The sequence below is a fragment of the Nipponia nippon genome, unplaced genomic scaffold (assembly GCF_047370975.1).
Source record: "Nipponia nippon isolate SJK-2023a ecotype South Korea unplaced genomic scaffold, ASM4737097v1 scaffold_12, whole genome shotgun sequence".
Lineage (NCBI taxonomy): Eukaryota > Metazoa > Chordata > Aves > Pelecaniformes > Threskiornithidae > Nipponia > Nipponia nippon.
This window is the reverse complement of record NW_028262313.1, coordinates 1,975,084-2,001,289: the sequence shown is the minus strand read 5'-3', so window position 1 is coordinate 2,001,289 and position 26,206 is coordinate 1,975,084. Positions and strand designations below refer to the sequence as shown.

General features: G+C 46.8%; 1 protein-coding gene across 4 annotated transcripts in view; it reads right to left on the bottom strand.

Annotated features, from left to right (window-relative positions):
* Positions 1-26,206, bottom strand: part of ARHGEF9 (Cdc42 guanine nucleotide exchange factor 9) — a 222,624-nt gene that overhangs the window by 171,213 nt on the left and 25,205 nt on the right. For all 4 annotated transcript variants that reach the window (XM_087748352.1, XM_087748353.1, XM_087748355.1 and 1 more), the window contains 3 exons: positions 21,736-24,491; positions 12,795-12,942; positions 10,135-10,244 (listed from right to left, as the gene is read on the bottom strand). In XM_087748352.1, coding sequence (XP_087604478.1) covers positions 10,135-10,244; positions 12,795-12,942; positions 21,736-24,423 — 2,946 coding nt within the window. In that variant the 5' untranslated portion in view covers positions 24,424-24,491. The remainder of the gene's footprint in view (positions 1-10,134; positions 10,245-12,794; positions 12,943-21,735; positions 24,492-26,206) is intronic.

Genomic DNA, 26,206 nt, shown 5'->3' with positions numbered 1-26,206 from the left:
GATTTGTAACAACTCACGTCAACCCAAAATATCACCCGTAGGAGATGCAAACTTATCACTGATGGTTAAAAACAAAAGCAGAGCTCAAAATAGCAGCATTGCAGATGAAGCGAGTGTGTCGGTTGGACGATTCTCAACTGTTAAAACTGAGCTGTAATCACAGATCTCTTTTGAGGAATATTTGATATTTGTCCAGTGTTAAAAATAAAAGTGTGAGAGCTTAGAAAAGAAAGAGGTGGCCCTAATAAAGAATGCGGGAAATAAATCATGCGTACAAAAAAGATCCAAACACTGGTTCTTCTTCGCCAGTCCCCGACTACTGGCAAAGGATGGACAAAATCCATTTCTGTAACAACCTTGTCACTGCAAAATGCTGTAGAGGTGGGACTGAACATTTTCCTCATCTGCGCAGCTGACAGGGCCAAGACGATTGCCTGGTTTTGTTTTAGCACATCCTTGTTTTGAAGTACCGGTGCTTCAGGTTCTTCCTTCACTCCTAGCCAAAGCTTTGCCTCCCAGGATGGTGTTGCCTGAGCAAGAATTTCAATTTTGGGCAGGATTATTGCTCAGTTTACACTTGAGACATCTCCCTTCACCATCTTCCTCCCTCATCCATCACCCTTATCCGCACCCCACATTAAAAGGGCTTGAGGCATTTCACTTGCATACTCATTGGCTCCAGGGAAGGCACACGGATAAACGAATGACATGACACCATGAGCAGCTCAATCCCTTACAAACCCTGGCTGCTGGAAAGAGACAAGAGACAGGACAGAGACTGTGGTGGGGAGTAGCTCTCCCTCCTCATCTCTAGGAGGAAATTTCTCACCTGCACAAATCACTGAGCTGCCAGAGATGGGAGGAGACTCTAGAAACATCTTGCTTACCCTGCACTGAAACACCACATCCTGGGAGCTTCACTCACGGCGTTGGCTGGCCAGTTGTGCCGTGTTAGATTTCAGCAGGGGAATTACACAGCAAGCACCACACAGCCCAATTACAGGGAAAACACCTGACAGTACACCGTTCAGCAGGCTTGACGGAGACAAAATAATGTACTCGTTTGCAAAAGACTGCATTAACTTCTTAACCATTTCATGGAGTTGCTGTGGAGCTGAAAGCCTCACAGTGCAGAGCCCAGGTCTGACGTACGGCAAAGACAGTGGAAATCTCCCAGAGGTGCTCAAGCCAGCAGTGGCCCACACAGCTGAACAGCTGGGAGTCAACACTCACGAGACAAAGGCAATCCCACAAGACAGCCTCTGTCAGCATGGCCCTGCGCAATTCCAGGAACGCAGTCCTCATTGCTGAGACACTGGAGTGTATCACTGCTATGGTAAAGTCTTGAAAAGCTTTGCTTTACCTTTTCCTCTTTGCTTTCCTGCTTTCTAGAGGGTATCACCTGACTGCAGCCCATTGACGTGCCTGAAAGACAACTGCCACAAGGCAGCCCTGTCGCTGCTTGGCAAAACGCTGCTCGCTATTCAGTCCGCTCCCCAGCATTATGCTGACACTGATTGCATCATAGAATCATAGAATCATTTGGGTTGGAAAAGACCTTTAAGATCATCAAGTCCAACCGTTAACCCAGCACTGCCAAGGCCACCACTGAACCATGTCCCTAAGCTCCATGTCTCCCCGGCTTTTAAATCCCTCCAGGGATGGGGACTCAGCCCCTGCCCTGGGCAGCCTGGGCCAGGGCCTGACAGCCCTTTTAGGGAAGGAATTTTTCCTAATACCCAATCTAAACCTCTCCTGGTGCAACTTGAGGCCATTTCCTCGTTATCACTTGTTACTTGGGAGAAGAGACCGACCCCCACCTCACTACAACCTCCACTTCCAAATCTAAATATCTTGGAGACACCAACTCTCCCTACAGCATAGCAAGTCCCCTTTTAAAGACAGTCACAAATCATGCCTGGCTGCAGTGGGACCCGCTTGTTTCTCCAGGCAAGGCTGAACTCGCCTAAAAATTTGGAAGCATGTCAAGAGACTGAGAGCTGAGGAGCACGTGTCATAAAAAGGGCACTGGTGGAGTTAGTTCTGCTTTTAGATAGGTAAGTTCTTGTATGAGGAGGAGTGTAACGGGGAATCATTCAGTACTGACTCATCTGTCTTGGATCAATCCGCTTCTTGGACATCCCACTCCAGCTGTGCTTGACATCAGGCCTGCAGCAATTATTTTGCTTTCCTTTCTCTCACCAAATCTTATATAGCACCACTGGGGAGAAACCCCACATTTGACACCACCACACAAAGCAATAGCAGCCAAGCGGAATTGCAAAAGACAACACTTTGTTAGCGTGTAGATTTGCAGGAAAATATGTCTTGACCTGGGACATGACTAGTGCCCAAGCAGCTCTCCACACTCAGCCTAAGTTAAATCCACTGCTGAGGGCAAGAGCAATTCAAGGCCAGTGGCCAAAGACCCCTCCGAAGGTGGTCCCCAATGGCCACAGGCTTTGTGCTGCGTCCCTGACAAGCGGGTGGTTTCTCTGGTGCTGGCTCATGGTGGTTCAGGCTCTGCAGCCTCCCCAGCTCTGCAAAGCATGCTGCAATGCATCCTGCCGATGCACTCTGGCTTGGTATGGCGATGGCAAACAGTATTTAATACTGGGAAGAGCAGTACTGCAACCAGCTATTATTGCATCTTTTTTCCAGCTGCACAGGAGTGCAACCGCTGACCCTATCACACCAGACAGAGCTAACACGAAATGTGTATTCTTGTTCAGATAAGACTGATCTCTCAAGGTTTTTGGACAACAGGATAATATATTTCCCTAGATATTAGAGACTGAAAGAGATTTATTAGGGGAATTATTCTCTATATTCTGTGCAGTCCATTAAGAGATGGAAGTTTTCCCTGATCCATCGAGGAGCTCATCGCAGGCCACGTGATTTCACTAATGTAACACCCAAGTTCCCTTTGCAGCTTCTTGTCCTGTTAATTTTATACTTCTCATTCTCCAAGTGCGCTGTCAGGTTCACGTCCCGAGTTTAATTCGGGTATGAAAATCACTATAATTCTGTAGGACAAAACCGGGGACAAAATTAGCCCCTTTATTCCTACCTGTGGTACTAGGTAGCAGCAGGTTGTTACCCAAACCCTATTTCAGCTTCTTAATTTCAAAACACAGAGCAAAATCCAGCCAAAGCAACTGCACCTTCCCTGCAAGCCCCAGATTTTCACACACCAAAGCATCACAGCAGTGTGGCTGGGTGCACTGTATTTGGTTTTTATGAACGTATCGCCTCCACATTACACGAGTATCATCAGAGTAGAAGAGATGGAGGAAAGGAACAGAGGCGATGCCCCTTCCAGGGTGTCAACGGAAATAATTCAACAGCTTTAGACACAGCATGGTATTGCACACAGCTCACACCACCACAGGAGTAGAAGCACAGCCCTCCCACCTCCACACTGCAGCTCTCCATCATGGGAGCCGGGGGGGAATTGCCCTTGGCCATGTCAGTCTGATGACGCAGCGAAGCGCTTCGGACCTCATCTCTGAGAGTACAGGGAGCCACACACATGGTGACCGCTTCCCCTTCATCCCTTGATGAGCTTCTGGATGTATTCACCTAGCCAGGGACCAGTGGCTTCAGCAGCACTTTTGTATGGAAGACACATCTCAGAATCACATCTCAGCAGCTACAGAAGAGATTTTGAAGCTATGACCTGTGCTTTCGCCTTTCCCTCCCAAATTTAGCTCCTTTTCAGCTAAATAGTGGTGACACTGCAGTGGCCTTGAATCATAAATGCAGCCAGAGCTTAGGAAGCACTACAAAAGCATTTGTTCCAATATTTACTCAGAGATTTTTCATGCTACACCTACCATGGACTTTAGTTTATTGAGAACATAGTGCAGTGGGGAAGGGCAAACCACACAGAGTATATACTGCTGCCAAGGAAAATGTCATTAAGGTTTTAGCAATGCAACACAAACTGAGTTTACATTAAAGCTTCTTTTGTATAAACCATATCCCAGAGTGAAACGCAGCGACAGAGCTGAGTAATGAGTTGAAGCAGAGCAATCAAGGTGGAACTACTAAGCAACAGGGAAAAGGATCCATTCCAAGCTGATATTTAAGATGAGGATAGAGAGCTTAAGTTGAACTATAGAAGTGGTGATTATGTACAGTCACCATTATATGCACATTTAATACTCTGTAGGATGCAACACCTACCACCTTCAGTTGCGCAGAAAACACCCCCAAGGTCCAATTGCACTGTAAAGACCATCACGAACTGGAAGCCGAGATTCTTCTTAATATAGGCTTACACATAACCTCTAAACAGCCGAGAACCTCTTCTAAGTCTGGAACTTCCAATCTCTCTCTTGTGCTACCCAGAACCAAAACCCACAACTCAAAGTTCACCATTTCATCGTTTCAAACTTCTTCTGTAAGGATTCACGCTCACTGAAGCCCTGCCGGTCCCTGGCTGCGGTGGAGAAACACCCGGGCTATGGCACTGTTGGTCTAACACCAACGTAATCAAGGCTTATGTCCCCCCGGCCCCGCTCTGTACAGAAACACAGCACTCTTAAATGTTATTTCTAAGCAAGACAAAATCACCGGAGCACGGTAAGTTTGTACGTACTGCTCACTTCTGGCACCCAGAATCCTCCAGTGTATTTTGCACTAACAATCACAGTCACTGGGGAGCAAGTTCAAAGCAGGTCCATTCACGCGAAATGGATGCAAACGGGTTTAGGGATGACCTAGAGTTCACCGGAGACTATACAGATTCATTCAGTGTTCTCCGGGCTCTGACCAGTTCATAAACTAAATCGGATCAGACACATGAGACCTCAGGTGCTTAAAAGGCTGCAAACCCCACTAATTCAGAGATCCTTGCTGAGCACGCTTCACACAGACAGATGGGGACCATATAACAGCATTAGAGAGTTACGCAGCTTTGAGACAGGGCCATCAGGATCCGTCAGCCTGGACTGAATTGCTGTTTCTTCCTTGAATGAGCAAGCCAATTTTTATTTATTTATTTATTTTTAAACAAGACTGCACAGAGAGTTTTTCAGAACTTGCAAAAAACATTTATAAATTCCTAATAGTGGCTTCACAGAGGAAAGCAATGGAACAAACTATATAAAAATTTCAGAGCACTGCTAAGTAGAGCAGCTTAAAAGGTTTATCAACATACAGAACAAACCCCCCAAAAATACCCAGATCAGACATACCCTGCCAGCAGCAGTACTCAGTGCTTAAAACGAGGGAAGGGAGATTAAAAGAGGATGCGTTTTCCTGGCAGCCCTCCCTTTGTGCATATAAACCTCTCATAACCAGCGCACTGATATTTAAGCTAATTAGCACCAGGAAAGCCACGGGACTATGCTTTTCTATCAGCCTATTCACATGGACAGAAGGACTAAAAAATGACTGCGATTACATACAGCTCACGTACCAGAATGCAGCAGTCCGCGATCCCTGCCACACCCCCTTCCTCCCCTAAGCAGCAAGGCAAGAGAAGCATGGTGCAGGACACATTTCAGATAGAAAAAATAACCCCACTAAACAAAATGCTCACTCAGCATTATGCTAGAAGACAAAAATAGAAAGCAGGAGAGCTGGTACTGAATATCAAGCAGCATTCCCTATTCATTGTAACACGGTGTGGGCAAGAGAGAACCCAAATCAACTTTCCCTTCACTCTGTTCTCTCGGAGGCTACGCGTTGTTTGAATTTCCTGTTCCTCATGAACACACCAGGAGGGAATTAGCTTTGGGGAGCTGGGGACTCGCGCATCCGCCATCGTTGCAATGGCAACCCCCCACCAGCCTCTCAAAATAGCTCATGACTTCGAGAGGAGAAAGGACAGGCTGGGCTGGTGGCTTTATTGTGAATATTTAACACCTTTGCACAGCAGGCCTGCCCGTTACTAGTATAGGGCATGTCAAAGAAGCTGGCTCTCATACAAAGTTTCCATTCCAACTAATTAGACGGTGGCTTCCTCCAGCCTATAAATTTGGGCTTTAGTCCCTTGTACAAGAGCACACAGGATAGGAAGGGGGAGCAGAGAACAGGAATGTTTGCAGTCATCTTTGCTAAGGTAAAGGCTAAAAATTAAACCACTAGTTACAGGCAAGATGGAGAGAACCAACGTACACGCTTCCACGCGCTGAGAGGATAGTTCCAATCTTAGGATGGGCTGAATCTCCTTCTGGAGTACGTCCCCACAGCATTTGCCTATGGGAAGAGCTGAGACGACTTAGACTAGACAGCTAACTAGCAGCAACAAGTCCCTTCATAAACAGCAGCAGAGGCCAGTGATTTGGGTCAGAACGAAACCAGTCCGGGATAGGACTGTCATCCTCTGCTTCTGCCATCCAGACCATAAAACACCTCCCCCAGAACTGCTCTGGGGCTGGAGAAAGTAACTCATTTCTCCATTGTCGCCGGCGATCAGCCGTGGCCCAGCTGGCAGGACCTGCCCGAGGGTAAATCACAGAGGCATGACAGATGCCAAGGGCCCCGTCAGAGCTAGGGCTTTGTAAACCCTTCAGGTTACTCTGGCATTTCACCTGTCTGCTGCAGCAAAGCCTGTGGTTTTGGGCAGTTGGAGGTCTCATGCAAGTTAGTCTTGATCGTGCCAAACTACTCCCATAAAAGCAAAGGCTCCAAGTGACCTAAGTGCTAAAACAAAACGTCTTGCACATAAACTGTTTCAATTCAGAGTTTTCTCCAGGCTAAGTGTACTTCTGGGAAAAAAAAAGAATACTGAAAGTTTTTAAGTTGACTCAGTTTGACCCTATTTACTTTTTTCCTGCTTCTTGAAATTAGGAGAGAAAAAAAAATTATTGCATGGCTCTACATGTATCACCCTCTTTCCATTTTCTTATCCCCATCTACAAAGTGGGATGCCAACAACAAACCTTACCTACTCCACAGATAATTACTAAAGCTTGTGCTCAGACTTGCGGACACTCACTTGCTCGGACAGCTTGGGCATGACTGATAAGAGAAGAGAGCCATGAGCAGAAAGAAAAAACACAGGTTTGTGTGTGCACAAGTGCGCTCCCAGGATGAAGATGAGATGCAGCACGGGATTAGACATTTGTCCTTCTCTCCTTTTCTGCTACTACCACCACTTACTTCTGCAACTGCATTTTGCCATCCCCGCTGTCTGGACAGATGGGTTGAGATGCAGCCAGCTGCAGAACGATGGACACCTACCAGATGTGACAAACAACAGCGGCTAACAGTGGTCTTGATAAGGGGGGTTCCTCCTTGGGCTTAGGATCAGTCTCTCAGCCCAGACTTCTGGGCCAGCAGGTAGTTAAGAGATGCCATTTCTAAATCACACATACAACTCTACCCCCCCCCCCCCCCCCCAAAAAAAAAAAAAAGAGGAAGGGGAGGGGAATGTTTTTTGCCAAAATCTGCACATTGCACAGAGCAAAGAATAAGCAGCCTCTGAGGGTTCACAAGGCAGCTGCTCACCAACAGCTCCGCATTTTTGCGGGACATGTAGTGATACCAATGCTCTTTTTTGCACAACCACCCGGATCTTTCCAAGGGCCCAGATGGCACCAATGCCACTACGAGAAGCCCGATGCTTTGTCAGTCTCCTCTTGCTCTCTCTCCACCTCACACATTCTCATTCCAGATGGAAATCAGGCACAGTTTCTGCAGAAGCCTGGCCTCTGGTTTAGAAGTATAACTCATTCCTTTCTGTGCTAGCTCTGCCACCTGACTGGTGGTCAGCCATCAGTGAATGCACCTAACAAGAGATACCCAAGCCCACAAATCTTATCTCAAATTTATAAATCTTGCCAAAGAAGAAATTTCTTTCTGGCAAAGAGGTGATTTACAGACCCGTAGATCTTCACTCAGCTTGGGGCAGAGGCGACAGATGAATTTTCCAGCACTGCTGTTGTGAGCCACATTTATATATCCTACTCTTTCAGCACTGAACACTCTGATTTATAACCCCCAGCCCAGGTTTCACACCTGCCTGTTCGCTGTAATTCAGGCTGAGCAACAAGCTGCCTAATGGCAGCGCTGTACAAGTCTCCGAGGGCGCCTTGATCAGCACCCAAAACCAATTCTCTGTCCCAGTGATGCACGGGTCTTTGGCACACCCGTGTTTGAGGCGAACATCACACACGGGTCTTTGTGCTCGTGAGCAGCTCATTTCCCTTTCCAGTTCCACATCCTTCCTAGATATCACCGCTGGAGAAGCAAAGTTTCTCAACTAACCCTTCCCAAACTTCAGCAGTATTTTTGGTTTGCTGAAGTTTCAATTTTCTGCTGCCTTTGTAAGGGTGCTCTAATGTCAAGCTCTATTTGCAATCAGAAACAGGTCTGGTTTTATCGAGATGACTCAGGACACAGCCCATCTTGTTTGCCCATGCATTCAGCAGCAATACTGTGTTAAAACAGAATAGCACCTTGGTTTCCAAGCAGGGCCTGAAGGACAGCTATGAAGGCTGCAAAACATATGGCTCCTCTTAAGAGACTAAGGAAGTATTTGATTAATTAAGGTAGAGCAGACATATCCATGCACTGGTCAGCACCAGATCCTAAACATGGAAATGGTTTATATGAATAGCACACCTGACGATACTCCGAGGTAGGGCTTGCATACTGTACAACAGGATACTTCATTGCTGTAACAGCAACTCTGCAGTTGCCTGCCTTTATTCTGGTCCCGAGGACAAACAGCTGTATTGGTTTGGAGCATTTTATCTTCCAGGAGCTTAGATGTTCAGCATGCCTACAACCAAAACAGCCTTCCTGAGTTGAAAGAAGCAGTTTATGCCTGGGAAACAAGGTAGGACGCAAAGGGAAGGGAGAAAAAAGGAGGCGTTGAACCCCTTGTCTATCTATCCTCTGGCTTGTACCTCAGCACACAAAAAAAAAAAAAAAAAAAATCGGGAAAGAAAAAAAGAAGTGATGCAAGATGGCACGCCAGAAAGTCACAAGTGACTGAAACACCAGTGGTCCATCCCTGCCTGTGTTCCCTGGACGCCAACACCCAACACAAGCAGGCTGGAGAAGTCAGCCTCGCTTACTGCCAGCTTACTGCTTCTATGATGGAAAAAGAGACCCAGAGGCCAGGTCCTCCCGGGAAGTCACGCTTCAGGAAGCTCATCAGATATCAAGGGGAAAATGAATACAATAAAGGACTGGTAAGGAAGGACAGTAATAGGAAGGGAAAGAGCCACACAGACACAACCACAGAAGGTCAGTTCCCTGTCTTGATTCCAGCAGGGAAATTCCTGGCTCCCAGATCATTCTTTGTTTGTCTGCCCTAGCAGAACAACAAGGGCAAAACCTCTTCTGCCTTATTCACTGGAAAACTCTCCTTGTATCACATCAGTTGCCAGCTAGTAAATCTATTGGGTTTTGGACAATCCAGAGTTTTATACGTTGGGTACCAGTGAAACCAGACTCACAAATAATACAAATCCGAAACAAGACCATGGAGTAACCAAGGTCTCCAGACTTCAAACGCACGGCACAGCATAGATGAAAAACAACCCCACACACAGGCAAGGAAACATATCAGACAAATGGTACAATTTTTGCCATCTTTTCTGAATTTTTCCTAGAGAAAGACATGGACGTCCCCAGGCCCACAACAGCTTTTATTTCCCCCGCTAGAAGTATCATTCACAAAAAAGGAACAAAGTGGATTGTGCCTATAGTCGCAAAACACTTTAGGAAAGAATCAGTGACATGAGTTTGTCACCAAGACAGTGCTGGTAGCAGTACCAAACCCAAAGAACTCAAGAGTTAAAAAGGGAAGGAAAAAAAAAATAAAATCAGCAAAACCACAGAGCAAATCTGTAGGCGACCTGAAACGTCGCAGTTCCCTCCACCTGCAAGGAACACTCAGCCAAAGAAATGCGAGGCCCAATGCCTCCGTTAGACCATAAAGCCTCTGATATACATTGAAGGGGAACTAATCCAGAGGGGAAAGGATAATGCAACTATTCTTATATTGCTACAAAATAACTCTAATGCCAAAAAAAATTCCCATCTGTAGCTGAAGGAACCACAGATTCAGGAAGCTGTTAGTAAAGCACATCGTTAACTTCCGAGGCCAAGCATGCAGCAGGTAAATACCACCCCGAAGCAGGCGGAGGCATATTTCAAACACCACCTTACCCTAGTGATTTGCAGCTTCTCAGCTCCAGGCTTGAAGAGGTTCCATCGACGTCCACCGTTCCTGCAGTTCCCGCGCACCTTCAGAGTCTTTGAAGCCTGTTCGTTCTCAGCTGCCAGGATAAAATCCACAGGAAAAAAAAAAAAAGGAATGACAAAAGATAAATGCTGTGCTTTAGCTCAGGCTGGGGGCGGAGGCTGTTCTTTTAAATGAAAGAAACAAAATTGTTTGCAAGAGACTCATTCAACCTCTTCTTTAGAAAAAAGAGAGCAGAGAGTATATTTAGGTGCTTTATTCAGTGCTCTTGGGATACAAGAAAAATAGCACAGCTTGGATACTACAAAAACGCAGGCACAAACTAAGAGCCAAGAGCCAAATTCAGAGGTGGTGCCCGCAGGTGGGGTCAGACAGGCTGGGTGTGAAGCCAGAGTGCTCTCCTCGGAGCACCGGGCAGGCACAAGAGCCTCATCTGCACGCACCAGCGTTGAAAGTGCAATAGCTCCTTGGGTCGTAACTGCTAACAGCACCTCTGCAGTTTGGACCTGCAGAAATCCCAGCTTTACAGTCGTTGTGGTCCATATGATGCAATGCCTTGAAAAAGAAACAGCTCCTCGAATTTATGCAGAAAACAAAAATGGAAAAGTCCATAAAAGCTGTTTTTCAAAGAAACTGGGCTACTTCTCACCCCAAGCATTTCAGGCCAATCCTTCGCAGAGGCAATTCTGATCTAGCTTTAAGCGAGCTAGACCATTTACACCAAATCTCAGCCTGGCCTTACAGATGGTATATAACCAAGCACAAAACAGCTTGTGAAGGAGAGGCAAATGGTGGAGGAGGGCTGGCAACTCACCTTTCAAAATTAAGCTCTGTTTTTCTAATCAACCCAGATTTTCAGCTCCCCATCCTATCCCTCTCTTTTTGGGGTGAAAATGCCATTCTGTGCGAGACCGGGGTTTTTCCCTCCCACATTTGGCAAGGTTAGATTTTAATCCCTTCCTCTGTCAGACTGTTCACATCCCCTAGCCTGGAGTGACAGCCACTGGGAGGAAGGAAACAGAGCTGAGCACTGCTCATGCCCCCACAGCAGCTGCCAGCACCGGCTCCTGTCAGCAGGACAATTCTGGAATTCTTCCCCGAAAGACGCACAATGCTAATTTCCCTTTTTCCTGATGCAGTTCTAACCCAGGCAGAGGTTTCGGACTGTCTCAGTCCTGAGGGGTTTGAAACCAGATAACAAAGGGTAAATGGTCCCAGGCTTTGGGAGAGTGGAGATCCACACCCCTGCTCCTAGGCTTCAGGTTACCTCTACCTTACAGGGGCAAAACACACCCACACTACATGCTCCCTGTCCCCAAATCAAATAGATGGGGACTCTGCTCTGCCCAGGACAGCAGCACAGAGCGCAGCAGAGCTGGGACCCTGCCGCAGCCCTGGCATGGCTGGGTGGGCAGCAACCCTGATTTTCTTCCAGCGTTGCTGGGAGAGAGATTGCACTGAGACCTATTTCCTAAACGCGATGCTGACGCACACAGCCTGCTGTTATTTTTAGCAACACGCATTTCACTTTCTAGACTCGCAGATAATCAAGCTGCAGTGCGAGCGCCGATTATAGCAAGAGGCTGCAACCAGGCTCCAGAGGCAATGTGCCGACATAGTAGCGCTCAGGAGCAATGTGCAAACAGAGTAATGCTCGCATTTTGAGAGATGCTTGTGTTATTCCCCATGTGTTAGAAACGTGCACCCTGACAGAAGAGCCATCGATTAAAGAGGCAGCCACTTTGCCTTTTCCTTCCTAGTTCTTCTTAACCCTGATGTGCTGCCACCATCCATTAACGGCTTGGACTCCTCGTGTGCTCCTGAGCAATGCCAGCACAGTCTGGCAGCACTCCCGTACTTGCCCGCTGCTAAATCACAGGATTCTTGGTGTTAGCAGTATCCCTTCAGGAAATAATTTCCTTACTCTAATTATCAATCTTTTTAATTAGAGGTTCAAAAAATGATGTCACCTATTCAACCATCAGCCTATTCACCTGCCAACGCAAGACCCTTCCAGCAAATACATTCTGTAGTGCTTTCTCTAGCGTCGTTTTGAGCAGGGCAAATGCAGGGGATAGCTCATCATAGTCTTTGGCTCATGAGATTCTCTTCTTGATCAGGAAGAGTACCCAAGCACAGGAGAAAAACACCCTCACTTCTTGCTGTGTTTCCAAACAAAGATCAGACTTCAGTTGTGATCTCGGTATCCATCACCACTTGCCACCTCCAAATGGCAAGTACTCACAACAGAGGCTGGTAAGAGGACAGAAAGCCAAGAGGAAACTACCAAATGAAAACTCGCACAGAAGCTGCTGAACAGCTTTTCCACCTTATGGGCCTATCTGTTCATCTTCTCGTAACCAAATTATAGGGACTGTGTTCAGAGACATTAAAGAGAATATAGCCTTATTTCATAAATACACTGTATACAAAAAGATCTTATTAGCTAGCAAGAAACTCCGTAGCATGTGGCTATCAGAGCTCCCTCACCTGGCTCCAGGGTTGTAACAAGCATGGATGCAAGCCACACTTCTGACTTTTCAACCCACAGTGCCCTTGGCTTGCTCTGCAGGATGGGCGAGACCAAAAATCAAACCTGAGAGAAGAACACCACAAAGCTACTCACCGCGTCTCCTGAGCAAGTGCTGCATGCGCCCTCCCACCTGGTCCAGCCCCATCGGGGTGCTCTGGGAGAGGGGTTCGGAGCGACATCTCTCCACAAGGACTTTGAAGGGTGGTGCTTGCGGCGATGGTTGAGAAGGATGAGACATCGGCTGGCAAGAAAAGGGTCAGAGAAGAATTTTAAGAATGTGCCAAACCTCAGACAAAGCAATCACAAAACATATAATAATACATATAATTTTCAAGACAGCGCAACACACGTTAGGCTTTCTCAGTGCAATCTGCACCCGCTTCATTGTTTTTGACTGAAAGATTAAGACTTGCTGGCTCTGGTGTCGGAACGCCCTAACTCCCGTTGCATGGGGCTCATACCTTGAACGCAGATCACGGTGTTTGAATCCAACAACTTCCAGTGGCATTTAGCCTCCGAGGCACTTCTGAGAAGAACACATGATGAAGATGTCCGCTTTCTGGGCAGCATTTTATCTACTCTCCCGTTACAAAGTCCCAGCAGAAGCACACGCAGGGAGTGAATTAGCTAGTGCCGAGGACCCAGTACTAGCTAAAACATTTCAGGTTGGCTTCATGACGTGCAGCGAGGGCTGGCTGCTTTCTAAGGGACAGCAAACCAGCAGCCAAAGAGATAACCTGGTTGGCAGGATGGGGCCTCAGCCGCCAGCCCCACGCCATGGTGCCCAAGCAAAGGACCAGGCCAGGTCTGGAGATGGTAGCGAGGGTCTGCTAGACTTCACATCATTAGGCACATTCCTGGTGATGAAGCAGGTCCAAGGTAAAGCAGATGAGTCAGTTTACAGATCAGGGTCAGACAAAGTCCCCTGATCCTCGGGCAGGTCCATGGTGGTGAGGCAACTCCAAGGTGAAGCCAGAAAATCAGGCCCCAGGTTGGTGTCTAGCCCAGCAGGGCCCATAGCTGGGCTGGAGACCAGCACTCCTCCTCCCATGTTGCTCAAGGAAGGACTGAGAGCCCAGGGCAGAGCTTAAATGGGCTGCCAAGCCCATTGGGTATGGTGCAGAGGCACCAGGTGAGACTGCTTAGGGTCATTAAGAGCAATTAGTGCATTCAAAGCACCTTGATGGTGGACAGCTGGGAGATCTGCTTCAACAGGCATTCCTGAACTCAACTAGGAGATGCATCCTTTGGTGGCCTACAGGAAACAGGAGACTTAATTTCTGGATTTTTTTGCCAGGTTACAACTATTAGTCATCACTGGTCTCCATGCACAGCCATGCTCAAGAGACATGTGTGTAACAAGTGGAAAATGGAACACGAGGATTTTTCAGAAAGATCTCCGGGACTTGAAAGATATAGTCATGAGCAGAGCAACAAGTTTGCAACGGCGAGATTTAGAACAGCCTGTTTATGTGTGCGCTCATTCAGCAGTGTAATAATAGGATCTGCCCACACTGTTATAAAAATAAAAGTTACAAGTTCTTAGAATAAAGCTGGGATACCAATCAAGAACAATTCCTGCAAAACTCAAGAGTCTTCCTGATAATAAGATCCATGTAAAAGTTAATTAAATTAGTAACAGGATGTCATTTTCCTCATTCCCAAAAATCTTAACCAAACACTCCCTTCCAGGTATTTCCAGAGGTCATATAAGGTCTTTTCCAATTCCATAAACAGAAGCCTACAGATGGTCTATGAAGAGGACAGGAGGTGAATAAACATAACAGCATTGCTATTATTGCTGTGCTGCTGGAGTCATCAGGAGGGTACAGAGAGCCTTCTGGGGAGAGAAAGGACTCTTCACGTGTAGATGGATTTGAATCGCTTTGGTGGAATACATAACTGCAAAAGAACATATCAGAGCCACCGCCCGTCCTCCTTCAAAAGCTGAGTCTTACATCACTCAGCTGCTAACAAAGGTCTAGTACAAATGCACTGACCCTCCTGCAACCCAATATTTTTAAAATCAAGTCTCTTTATAAGCACAGCTGCTTTTCTTTCAAGATACTTCCTACCCACCCTACATCGTCTCCTGGTGGCTTCTGGTGTGACTGAGGAGATGTCCCTAGTTGCTTGCAGATGGCCTGGCCTTGCTCTGTACCAAATCCACCAAGGACCATGGGCTTCAGCCCATGCTTCAGCCCTCCGTGTTACCCTGATGAATTTTTCTACGTCTTTTCCCAAAATATTGGGGTTTAGCTTACTGTAGGGCATGCAACACAGGTAATATTCCCTGCTGATCAAAACAGGTCCAAAGTCCTGCTACTGTTGCTAAAAGGTTAGCTCCTAATCGCCCTGCCCAGCATTTCTGATGCTTGCTCTTTACAGCCTCGCCGTCTGGACCAGAACAGGGTGCCGAAGCACCCAGTGCACACACACACACCCGCCTCCAGCTGGGCACGATGCACCAAACAGGTTTGGTCTGCACCTTCCTCTGAACGTCTGTTACAGGGGGCCACCGACAGCACACCCCTCTACACCATTTTCTCTCTAATGTATGTAGCACCTACCACCACAATTGTGGGGGGGGGGTTCAGTTATAGTGTGCCTCATCTCCAGGGAGAACACAAGATACAGCCCTTGCCCAGTTTCAGATGGTCCAAACCACTTAAAAGTAAACTGGGACCTCTCTCTCATTCTCTGAAAATGCCCAGGTATGTTTTTAGCAAAACCAGAACAATTATTTCTCCTGAAAGGTTCATAGAGGAAAGCAGAAATTATCACAGCAGTTTCTCTGGAAGCTGACTGATAACACCTTCTAACAAGACACATCCTCTCTATCAATAGCCTACAAAATATTACGTGAAACAGTAAGATACTTGCAATTGATTGAAGCACCCATAAAGTGGTCAAATACCCCAGTTATACCTTAACATTTGGTAATATTACTCCAAAGAATGAATTAGCATTTATAGCTAACTGGAGAAAAATGTTGGAGTTTCCCTCGCTTTTGGATGACTCCAACTTTTATTATCCTGTTTCAGGAGGAAAAGATCCTGAAAGAGACAACTTGTACAGTGATATTCTGCAGAATGGAATTTTCTTGTAAAAAAAAAAATCACAATTCAAACTCCTATTTTTCATTTTATTCTCTGTGACATGTGACACCATGGAAGTCTTGTGTATAATCTCAGAGTCAAGAAATCACCAGAAAAATCAGTTTACAAAGGTCAGGAGAAGAAAACAGGAGGGGGTCCTCACTGGGAGGCTTCTAGCCTCAATTAGAGACAGATCTGTCATACTTCCACAGCTCTGCTAATAACTGGGTGCCTCGTATGATTTAGCGTATCTGTCCTCAAGACTCCAGCAGCCCCAGTTTTCACTAATGTGCTGTTATCTTTATTTACAGGCGAAAAACGAAGCGGACAGGCTATAATTACCCCAAAGGCACAGTGGGAGTCTGTGGATGAATTAAGGCTTGATCTCCCATTCCCTGCTCCCAGCACCGGCACTGTGTCCAGTGACCCAGTACGCTTCTCTTGACTGGATAACAGCTGGGAGGAGGCAAAAGCCTAAGCAAACCTTCCACCCAGAGAAGTTTTGGACACGTAGTCCCTTTAGCACGCAGGCCAGCAATGCCCAGAGGTCCCCATTCATATCACTACTCTGATGGCACCAAGGATGGCAGGAGGTGGCCTTTTGTAACTTTGAGGCTGGGAACTAGATGAAGGCAAGACCCAACAAGTATTTTAAGAAAACATGTGGAAATCTGAATTATCCATGTGTTCGGCGGCTGGTTATATATACATGTAAAGCCTATCGGCTTTGCAAACTCAACCTGCCTTTCCCTGACAATGCTAAAAATATGTTTCCCAAAAAAACCCTACCCCACTATACATAGCACTAAATATAGGCTTTAATTCAAGATTTTGCTAGCACCCCGTGGTTATTAAAAATAGGAAAATCTGCACAGCTTGGAGACTGGCTTTAGAGATTTTGTCTCCACTAAAAATAAGATGATTGTCAGACATAACCATATTAAAAGCCATAAATACACAGAAACTTCATTCTGCAACTAAATCGTACCTTGCTACAGAGAGGAGTATGGTGCTTTTTTGGGAACGGCAGGATTTAGAAAGTAAAGTACTTTTTCTTAGTTTGGAAGGACTATGAAGTCTTTTGTAAGCACAACCACCAGCAGTAGGGTGACACACAACCCAGTTTACTGCCAATAACCAGGAGATGAAGAGAGCTCTGAAGATCAGCCCTCAGAAATCCCCGTTTCCTGGTTGGAGTCATTCAACAGGGCAGGGAGGGAAAAGACAAATCGACTCCGCAGTCCCATTTCTGCAGCTGCTCGACAAATGTTCTGTAGCAGAGAGACAATAAAACAATCTCAAGCTAAAGGTCACTACGAGAACTTCTTGCACATCACTTGCAATTTCTCATCAAACGCAGAAAAAGAAAGTTGCTGTAACTTCCTCTCGTGAAAAGGCACTTGCAGCTGCTAAAGTAAAGCTCCAAACCTGTGGGAGGATCCGAGATATGCCCCAGCTATCAGATCGCAAATCTGCAAACGCATCCTCTGGCATGTGCACACTCAGGCAAATCAGTAATCCTGCGCTTCCAGTTAGACCCACCGCACAGGGAGAACCTCTGGTTTTCCCACACAGAGCAACACAGAAATCACAAAAGCTAATAACGCCATGAAGGCACCGATCCTGTGCCATCAGCATGGGCCGCTCTGCAACAGGGAGCACCTTTATGGCACCCGGACAGGTTGGCTTCTAAGCATGGGACTCAGAGGAACAAACTCAACAGCTGCTCAAGAGAAACATCTGCAACCATCTGCTGTGATGCTGAGGAGTGAGTTTAATCAGGCAGCCCCTTACAGGGCTCTGAAACCAAGCTAGCTGGGAAACCCGGGGCATCCCGAGTCAGCCTGGCACCTATGGGATGGACACCTTTTGCCCAGGTTGACAAACCTGTAGAAATCTCATTTTCACACTTCTGGTAATCATAATTCCCCCAGAAAATGGCATCACAAAACCAGCTGGTGTCTATGTGCAGCCACAACAGCCAGCAGCAAGCTGCAGTCTGTAAACCTTTTGGAGATAAAATTCAAAATCCTAAGGAAAAAGATAAGGTTTTCTGTTCTGTAAAAAATAAACCCTTATTTCACAAATAAGCCAGCAGAGGGCATAAAAAGACTGCAGTGAAAACCCTCTGCTCCTTCACTGCAAGGGCGACACAAGCCAAAATGCTCTGCCGTGCCCAGTCCCTGTGCATGCCCCTGAGACAAGCAGGATCTCCCTGCCAGCAATAAGCCTGAATCAAGTTTCTGGGTCCCAAAAACTCTAAACTGATGCCTGAAATACGAAATCGGATGCATATTTTGCAACCTTTCCTCGTGCCATTCCCAAAGGAAGTATCAAATCCCCCACAAACCCTATCCAAGGACACATCAAGTGGTTTGAAACCCAGATGGAAAAGCTGGAACCGCCAAGTAGTCTATGTGGTATCAAATCTTCCTTCCACCTAAGCATCATCTCAAGCTGCTGGAAGTGTCAAATACAACTTCTGGGGCCATGCCCCAGTCCCTGCAGCAGCATTCTCCCTGTTGGGATGCTGTGGTGTTTTTAGAGGTGGGATGAGGATAATTCACTTCCGTGGGGACATGGAAAATGGAAACTTTTCTAGTTTGCAGCTGTCCAAAATCTAGTAAAACATTTCAGTTCATTTCTCATCTCTCTCTCTCAAAACAAGGAAGGCACCTTCATTCCAGAGTTGTAGCAGTGTGAATGGTGAAATCAGTAATTCATTTCCCACTGACAATCTATATTTTGACCTTTCCTGTTCTTTCAATTCTTCAAAATGTTTTTATCTCCACTGTTTCACAAGTTCCCAGAACAAATGAGAATTTGGGATGGGGTCTCAAAGCAACTAGGCAGGGGGACAGTTTGAGAAGTAAGTGGTTTTCTGCCTTTCTACAGCTGCTCTTAAAATGCTGCTACAATGCTATTTCCTTTACAGCATTAAGATCAATTCCTGTTGAGCTGTTACTTGCCTATAACATCACTCAGCTCCTGCCCAAAGACATTAAAATTTTAAAAGGGAAGACTAGGAAAGCAAGAAACGGGCATTAATTGCAGGAGAGTACAGTGAAACAGATTTGGTAGACGCTAGGACCAATGTGCAGGTCCCCTAAATCCCACTCCAGCATCCTTTGTGCTATACCAGCCTCAGTCTCTTATATCACCTCCTAACAGGTTCGGGCAGGGAGCCTCAGTGAGAACCGGCGCTTTTGTGCTTTTTCTGGGGCAATCTGTAGGTTGTTTTGAAAATATTTGCTTGAGCTACTTCTGCTCTACACAGCTAGCACACTTTAAAACTGCTGGAGCGCTTGCTTACAGCAGCTGACCAAGCCAAGCCACCCCGTCCTGGCAGCACCTTCTCCCTACTTGTGGCTGAGCATCTCACTTGAAATACAAATCCTTCGATTAACGCAGAGCAGCCTGGAGTGGAGGCAGGAGGGCCAACAACTGTCCTGAGGAGCAGGTGCCAGCAAAATGCTGGATTTAGCCCTAAAACAATACGAGGCTGGAGTTTGCTGCTACTGTCATGCTCAGGCTGAAGTTATTCCTCTTGCATGTTTATTTTTGGTAAAACGTTTCCGAGTGCCGCTCCCTGATGAGAGATAGGCAAGCAAATCCCTCGGGTATCTCAGGACATTGGTTACGGGAGCTGCTGGTGGACTCTCTAGGTCCGTTCCTATCCACGAGCATCCCTCCTTTAGCCTCACTCTTGACTGCTCTGGGTTTGATGCTGCCGCCAGATCACTGTGCATTTCTAAATCTCTAGTCCGAGTTTCTGGGATGCAGAAGGTGTTTACAAACGAGGGCAGGCTGCATGCTTTCCCTTCCATCCCGCTGCTGCTTCTGCCTAGTGAGGCAGCGGGCCTGCCGTGAAGCGAAGCCGGAAGCCACAGCAATCTGGAGGTCGTACTGCTATCGCCACACTCGACGGGAACTTGGGGGAGGTTTCCTGTCCAGTTATCTCAAGCACCATATTTAAGTTTCTTGGTAATGTTTGTAAGCTGCAACAGCTGAGCTGGGGCTTACCACATCTCCTGTTCACACAGCTGACCTGGGAAATGGCTCAGATTTTGCCCTAAGAGCTCTGTGATTAGGCATGCAGCCATTGCCCTCAGCTAGCAGAGATGTGGCTGCTCCGGGAAAAGAGAGCCAATATTTTCCTCTGCTCCGCTCAATCCTTTTGTGCCTCTGTTATCTTGCTCCTGCCCAGAATACTTTCAGCTTGGTCCCTGTGAGGGGATATCAAACCACAGCCCTCTCATTCAAGCTCCTCCTAAAAACATTTCTTCCAGAGACCACAAGAAGTGACTAACCCCTATTCACCCCACTTCGTAAGTGCCTGGAATTACACAGCGAGCTGTCTTTATTTTTTTGTATTACACAAAATGGAGCAGAAAAACAAATCCAGGAATAACTAACAATGGTACTGCCCATTTTAGCTGGGAGTCAGAAGTTCAGATTTTTTTCCCCCGGCATTTCTAATCTGCTGCCAATTTTCAAACACTTCCCCTCTCAGCTCAGAAGTTACAGTGACCCCTTTTCCAACAGGGAACAATGTCATCACCTCTGTAACATCTCTGGTCTCTCCAAGCCCAAAAGGAAAGGAGAAAGTTTCTTCATGAATTTACCCAATTTCCCTACCTGGCACCTTAAAAAAAGTCTTCATTTCAGCCTCAGCTAATCAGCAGGGAGCCAAAAGAAAACAGCTGGGCTTTGCAGTCAGTCCCACCACGGTTTGTCCACAAACCTGTACAGATTCCACAACCAGCACGGAGCGACGTGAGCCTCAGCAGACCCTTCAGCGGCTGAGCAAGGCACAAAAGTGCCTCTGCTGCGAGAGACGAGGCTGGGCCATACTGGCAAGTGACCTGGCAGGGCTGACAGGACTGGTAGCGCTCACGGATTCCTGCTCCACACACAGAGGTACAGGCACAGGTGCTATAGCGATGGGCTGAGAGTTAACGGGGGAGTCTGTCGGCTTCAGGAGGCCTCTTCTCATTCTGCAGGTATGACTCCCTTAGCCAGGGGACTGCTGAGGTCTCCTAGCATTAAGCTGGACAATACAGATTTGTAATATCCAGAACCTAGTCCAAAATGCAATGTCCGCTTCAATGTTTTGACAATTTTAAGGGCTTTGAAAGACTTGCTTGTAACAAACAGGAATGCATTGTCATAATTAGAGCCACCACCATTCCCCACCTTTCACTTAGGTCTGGGTATTTAACATCCCAAAAGGCTATGGCGTTTTGTGTAGAGACAGACGCAAGGCAGCACTCGGCGTGTAGTCACGTTGGGAAGGCATTTTGCTCACATTATGCACCCAGCCCCTTAGCAAGGCTTTCTGCTACAGGCTCAGCACCAAACTATTGAGGCCACACAACTTCTGACAGGTTTGGAGAGCTCATTTAGAACTGCCAGAGAAATGATCTGATGAGCTCTACAAGACATGGGCCGCCTTTTTCTTTTTTCCTGTGCTTGCGCTGTGTGCCAGGACTCTGACTGGTATTCTAGATGCTGTGCTGTAACCAGCATCACTGACTAAAAATCAACAAACCACTTCAAAACTCTAAATTTGTCGAAAGCACTCTTCTTACAAGTTTCTACTTCAAATGAACTAAATGCAGAGAGGAAAAACATTAAAGGTAGTGCCTAGAAATACATAAACGTCTGCCTGAGCCCTCTTGGAGGCACTGATACAAACAAATGGCCAAAGGGCCGTAGGAGGAGCAGCGCTGGAGGTTTACACTAATAGCTCAGGGATACACCAGTTAACTGACTCCTCTCAGCCTGATACAAAAGCTGTGTCTACCGCCATCATTCATATGATGGTCTACTTAACTGAAAATCCCAATGAGGAACGCTTTCAAGTGCAAACCATCTTCATAAGATGTGTAACAGCATGGTCTTACCAAAAACATTACAGTAAAAGTTACTCTTACCTTTCCGTTTTTGAGCCGTCCAGAAGAGACAATTCTAGAGACGTGCACTTGGAACGGACGGCACTCGTCGCTACAGTTAAACTGTTCCCCATTGTCCGTTATCTCTACAGAGTTTTGTTCTACAAATGAAGCGGTTCCGCGCCTTTTAATGCGGCAATCAGTCTGCTCTAAAACCTGTCCTTTAACTGTGGCACATTTTAAAAAAGTCACTACAGAAAAGTCAACATCAGCAACTGGAGAACAGCACAAGTCTGCAGCACCCAGATCATTCACAGGAAGATCTTGAGAACACGGCAGGTCCCTGTCCACGACCTGTGTCTTCTCCAGAGTACTGCCAGCATCTTGAATCTCTTCAGTCAGAGTCGTCCGTGGAAGGTGGATCTGAGCCTCAGTCACTGCAGAAAAGTCACCATCAGCAGCTGGAGAATGGCCCAAGTCCACAGTATCCAGATTATTCACAGGAAGATCTTGAGAACATGGCAGGTCTCTGCCCATGACCTGTGTCTTCTCTGGAGTACTGCCAGTGTCTTGAATCTCCAGCTCACCTCTAGACAAGTCTTGCAAAGGCAGCTCAGGATTTCTCAAGTCCTGCATATCCAGTTCTGTCTTTGAAAGCTCCTGAGCCACCGCTGGAGACGGATCCATGTCTTTAGCAACCACTGGAGCACAAGCCACGTCCTCGGTATCAAGTTTAGTCAGGGTCGTCTGTGGAAGGTGGATCTGAGCCTCAGTCACTGCGGAAAAGTCACCATCAGCAGCTGGAGAGCAGCCCAGGTCCACAGCACCCAGATTATTCACAGGAAGATCCTGAGAACGTGGCAGGTCCCTGCCCACCACCTGTGTCTTCTCTGGAGTACTGCCAGTGTCTTGAATCCCCAGCTCACCTCTGGACAAATCTTGCAAAGGCAGCTCAGAATTTCTCAAGTCCTGCATATCCAGTTCTGTCTTTGAAAGCTCCTGAGCCACCGCTGGAGACGGATCCATGTCTTTAGCAACCACTGGAGCACAAGCCACGTCCTCGGTATCAAGTTTAGTCAGGGTCGTCTGTGGAAGGTGGATCTGAGCCTCAGTCACTGCAGAAAAGTCACCATCAGCAGCTGATGAACGGCCCAGGTCCACAGTATCCAGCTTATTCACAGGAAGATCTTGAGAACATGTCACAGGAAGATCTTGAGAACATGGCAGGTCCCTGCCCATGGCCTGTGTCTTCTCTGGAGTACTGCCCAAATCCTGAATCTGTTTAGTCAGAGTTGTCTGTGGAAAGTTGATCAGATCCTCACAGGAGTCTTTAGTATTTAGCTCAGTGAAAGAGCCATCTGTGAGCTCTGGCAGGTGGGAGATGGATGGTTCTGGCCCAAAGGGAGAAAGTGAGGTTTCATTAAATCTATCATTCTTGCTGCCCAGGGCAGAGGAGCCAATGTCTTGCGACGCTTCTGTGGTTTTGCAATGCTGCATGGGCTCCTTCCCCGCCAAACTCTCAAAGCTCAGATTGTCCCATGTGCCTGAATCTGGGGACTGCAGACACGCTCCCACCGTGCAGAAGGCTCTTGCACTCTCATTCTCGATAACCAAGTCCTCTTTGTGGGAGGTAACATCCTGCCTCCAGCTTCGGAAACTCCGCTGAGGCCTTTTCTCATCAGGTGAAAATGCCCTTGAGGAGCCTCGCAGCCTCCGAGCTGCCTCGGCCACACTGGTGAAGAACCTCACAACACCCACAAAGGTAGTGGCTTTGGCTGCCCTGTTTGATTTTTTCCGCTGGCTGAGATTCTCCTCGCATCTCATATCAAAGTCAAAATAAGAAGTAGAATGATCAGTTATATTTTCTAAGTTCTGGAAATTGGTTTCAGCCTTTTGATCTGGAAGCTTTGCATTATCTTTGCTAGTTAATGAAATTCCTTTCAGATAGCTCCAGACATCAGAGCTTCTTCCTCTTCTGCTCTCCTGTGGGAGCACAGCACACCTCTTTTGATTGTCCCCTTCTGTAATTGCAGGACTCTTAAAGTTTTCAAAATTCAAAGACTCACTCTTTCTAGCTGGTATTCTATGGCAGTTACTATCATTATCTTCACTGTGTAATCTGACACTAATATCCCTGAGACATTTACTTTCATTGGCATCAATTTCAGGAATGCTGATATTCAGCTCTATGTCTTCAAAAGAAGAATCCAAATCTTCAATGTACCCCGCATACGAGTGGCGGGAGGGCCTCCGACTGTCACCCAGTTTTTTAACCCTGTAGACAGCTCTTTGCCCACTGGCATGATGGTCCTCCTCAGGGTCACAAGCAACCTGCACTCTGGATGCTCTCAAATCCGCATTCTTAGGCATCCTGGAGGTTCTTCCCTTTTTTAATGGCCTTACCCTGTCCATGAAGGATGTTTTTTTTAATTCTGAGACCTCAGAGGTACCTCCCAGTAGGATCATGGACTGGGGTCTTCCTTTATTCGTAGAGAGTCCTTTCCGTCGTCTAACAAAATTCCAGATCCGGTTGCCCTTGGTCATCTTCTTATACCTGGGTGCTTCCTCCCGTTCGTTCGGGATTGCATCGCTGGAGGTGCAGTGCTCAGCACCGCAGACCTCCAACACGTCAGTACTCCCTTCCTCCATGTTTGCTTGGAAAATCCTGTTTGCATATCCATTTGGAGCTGTCACGGGACCAGTATGCTGGCAGCCCTCTATAACTTCCATCGCCCCGGCTCGCCAGCTGGTATCAGGGGTCACAGATGCATTGTCTTCAGATTGTTTTCTTCACAAGACTTAAGGAAAAAAGAACAAAGGAATGCAATTAGGAGCAGAAAGTTTTTTCAGAAGACGCATTTGTCAAAGCATCACAGGTCACATCTTATCCCAGTGGCAATGGTGGTTTTGCCAGTGATTTCAGAGAGGCTGAAATTTTGCTCCCAAACCATATAAATTTTAAAACAACTTAAATCTGATTTAAATGACTGAAGATTTAGTGACCACAAATAAACTTCCTGCATTAACAAAGTTACCACAAAGTATGCAGAGAATACCATAAATCACATCTTCGTTTTGCAAATCACTAGGGCTCTAAATATGTCGGAGTACATGACAGAGAGCAAAAGAGGCAATTACAGTAAAGCGTCCCTGCGCATGTCACTGTCATCTTTACCGGCCCCACCTGCCAGGAACCAGCAATGCGCTCCCAGCGAGTTCAGTCTCTTCAGGCAGGCATTCAAAGAGAAGTCAGGATGAGCCTTTTCCTGGAACCGATGCAATTCTGAAATACTACAACAACAGAAAACTCACGGAAAAGCCAAGGAAGGTTTTTCCTACTATAGCTATGGCACCAGCGTGGGAATCCCTCGCTGGAACTGGACTGCTAAATGAAAGCTGCTTGGCCACCACTCAACGCTACACAAAACACGTGTTCCCCGCAAGTGAGTTCCACCCTAAGTGAACAGGATTAAAACTACAAATACCCCATATGCAACAGCAATGGAAACCATTCCAAATCCTTTGTGGGAATACATTTGAACTCCTGCTCGTACAGATCCTAAAGCTTCCCTTCCACTGGTGTGCCTCTGCCCTGTCTCGCTGCTACAGCTTCATAAGGTGGTCCTGGGTTTGCCGTCTACCTTTGCGACATGCAGAACTACATGCCAGGCACTAAACGGGGTTAAATTCTCTCAATTCCCAATCCTACTCTCAGGAGAAAGAAGGAAGCAAGAGTAGGAACAAGAAGGTGTGCAGCCCCAGAGACATGGGTTTGACAATGGAAAAACTCCCCATTTTCCCCCGAGCAGAGGGAGAACAGGCAGCCACCCTGCAGCGCTGACACAAAGGCATGAACCTCATTCCCGCTCTCGTCCATTTTACTCTTACTGCTCTGTGAACAGTCCCCATATCTATTAAAAAACCCATTACACTCACTATTTCTATTAAAACAAAGGTTATTAATGCAGCAGCTATTGCCCTGGACACTTCATGGACAAGGAAAGGTTCACCCTTGCATTCAGTCAAATAAGCCTCTGTTTCTACCTTGCCACTACACTTGTCTTCAATAAGGAATAACCTATGAAACCTCCACGGACGGCAGAGGCACCAAGGAACCAGAGCACAGCCAAGTGAGATCAAAAACCTTAACAGAAACAACTACTATCGCACTTTTTTATGAACAACAGTCATCTGGCTTTTGCTACGGCCATGACACAGGGATCGTGCCAAGCATTTTTGGCACCAGTGGTACTTAGGGTAGCAAAAATGAATGTTTGCTACTGTGGTGGGTTGACCGTGGCCAGCTGCCAGATGTCCACCCCACCGCGCTATCAGTCCCCCTCCCCAATGAGGACAGGGGGAAAAAGTAAGATGAAAAAGCTCACGGGTTGATATAAAGATATGGAGATCCCTCATCAGTTACTGTCACAGGCAAAACAGACTCAACCTGGGGAAAATTAATTTGCTTTATTGCCAATTAAAATCGAATTGGATAACAAGAAACAAAGATAAA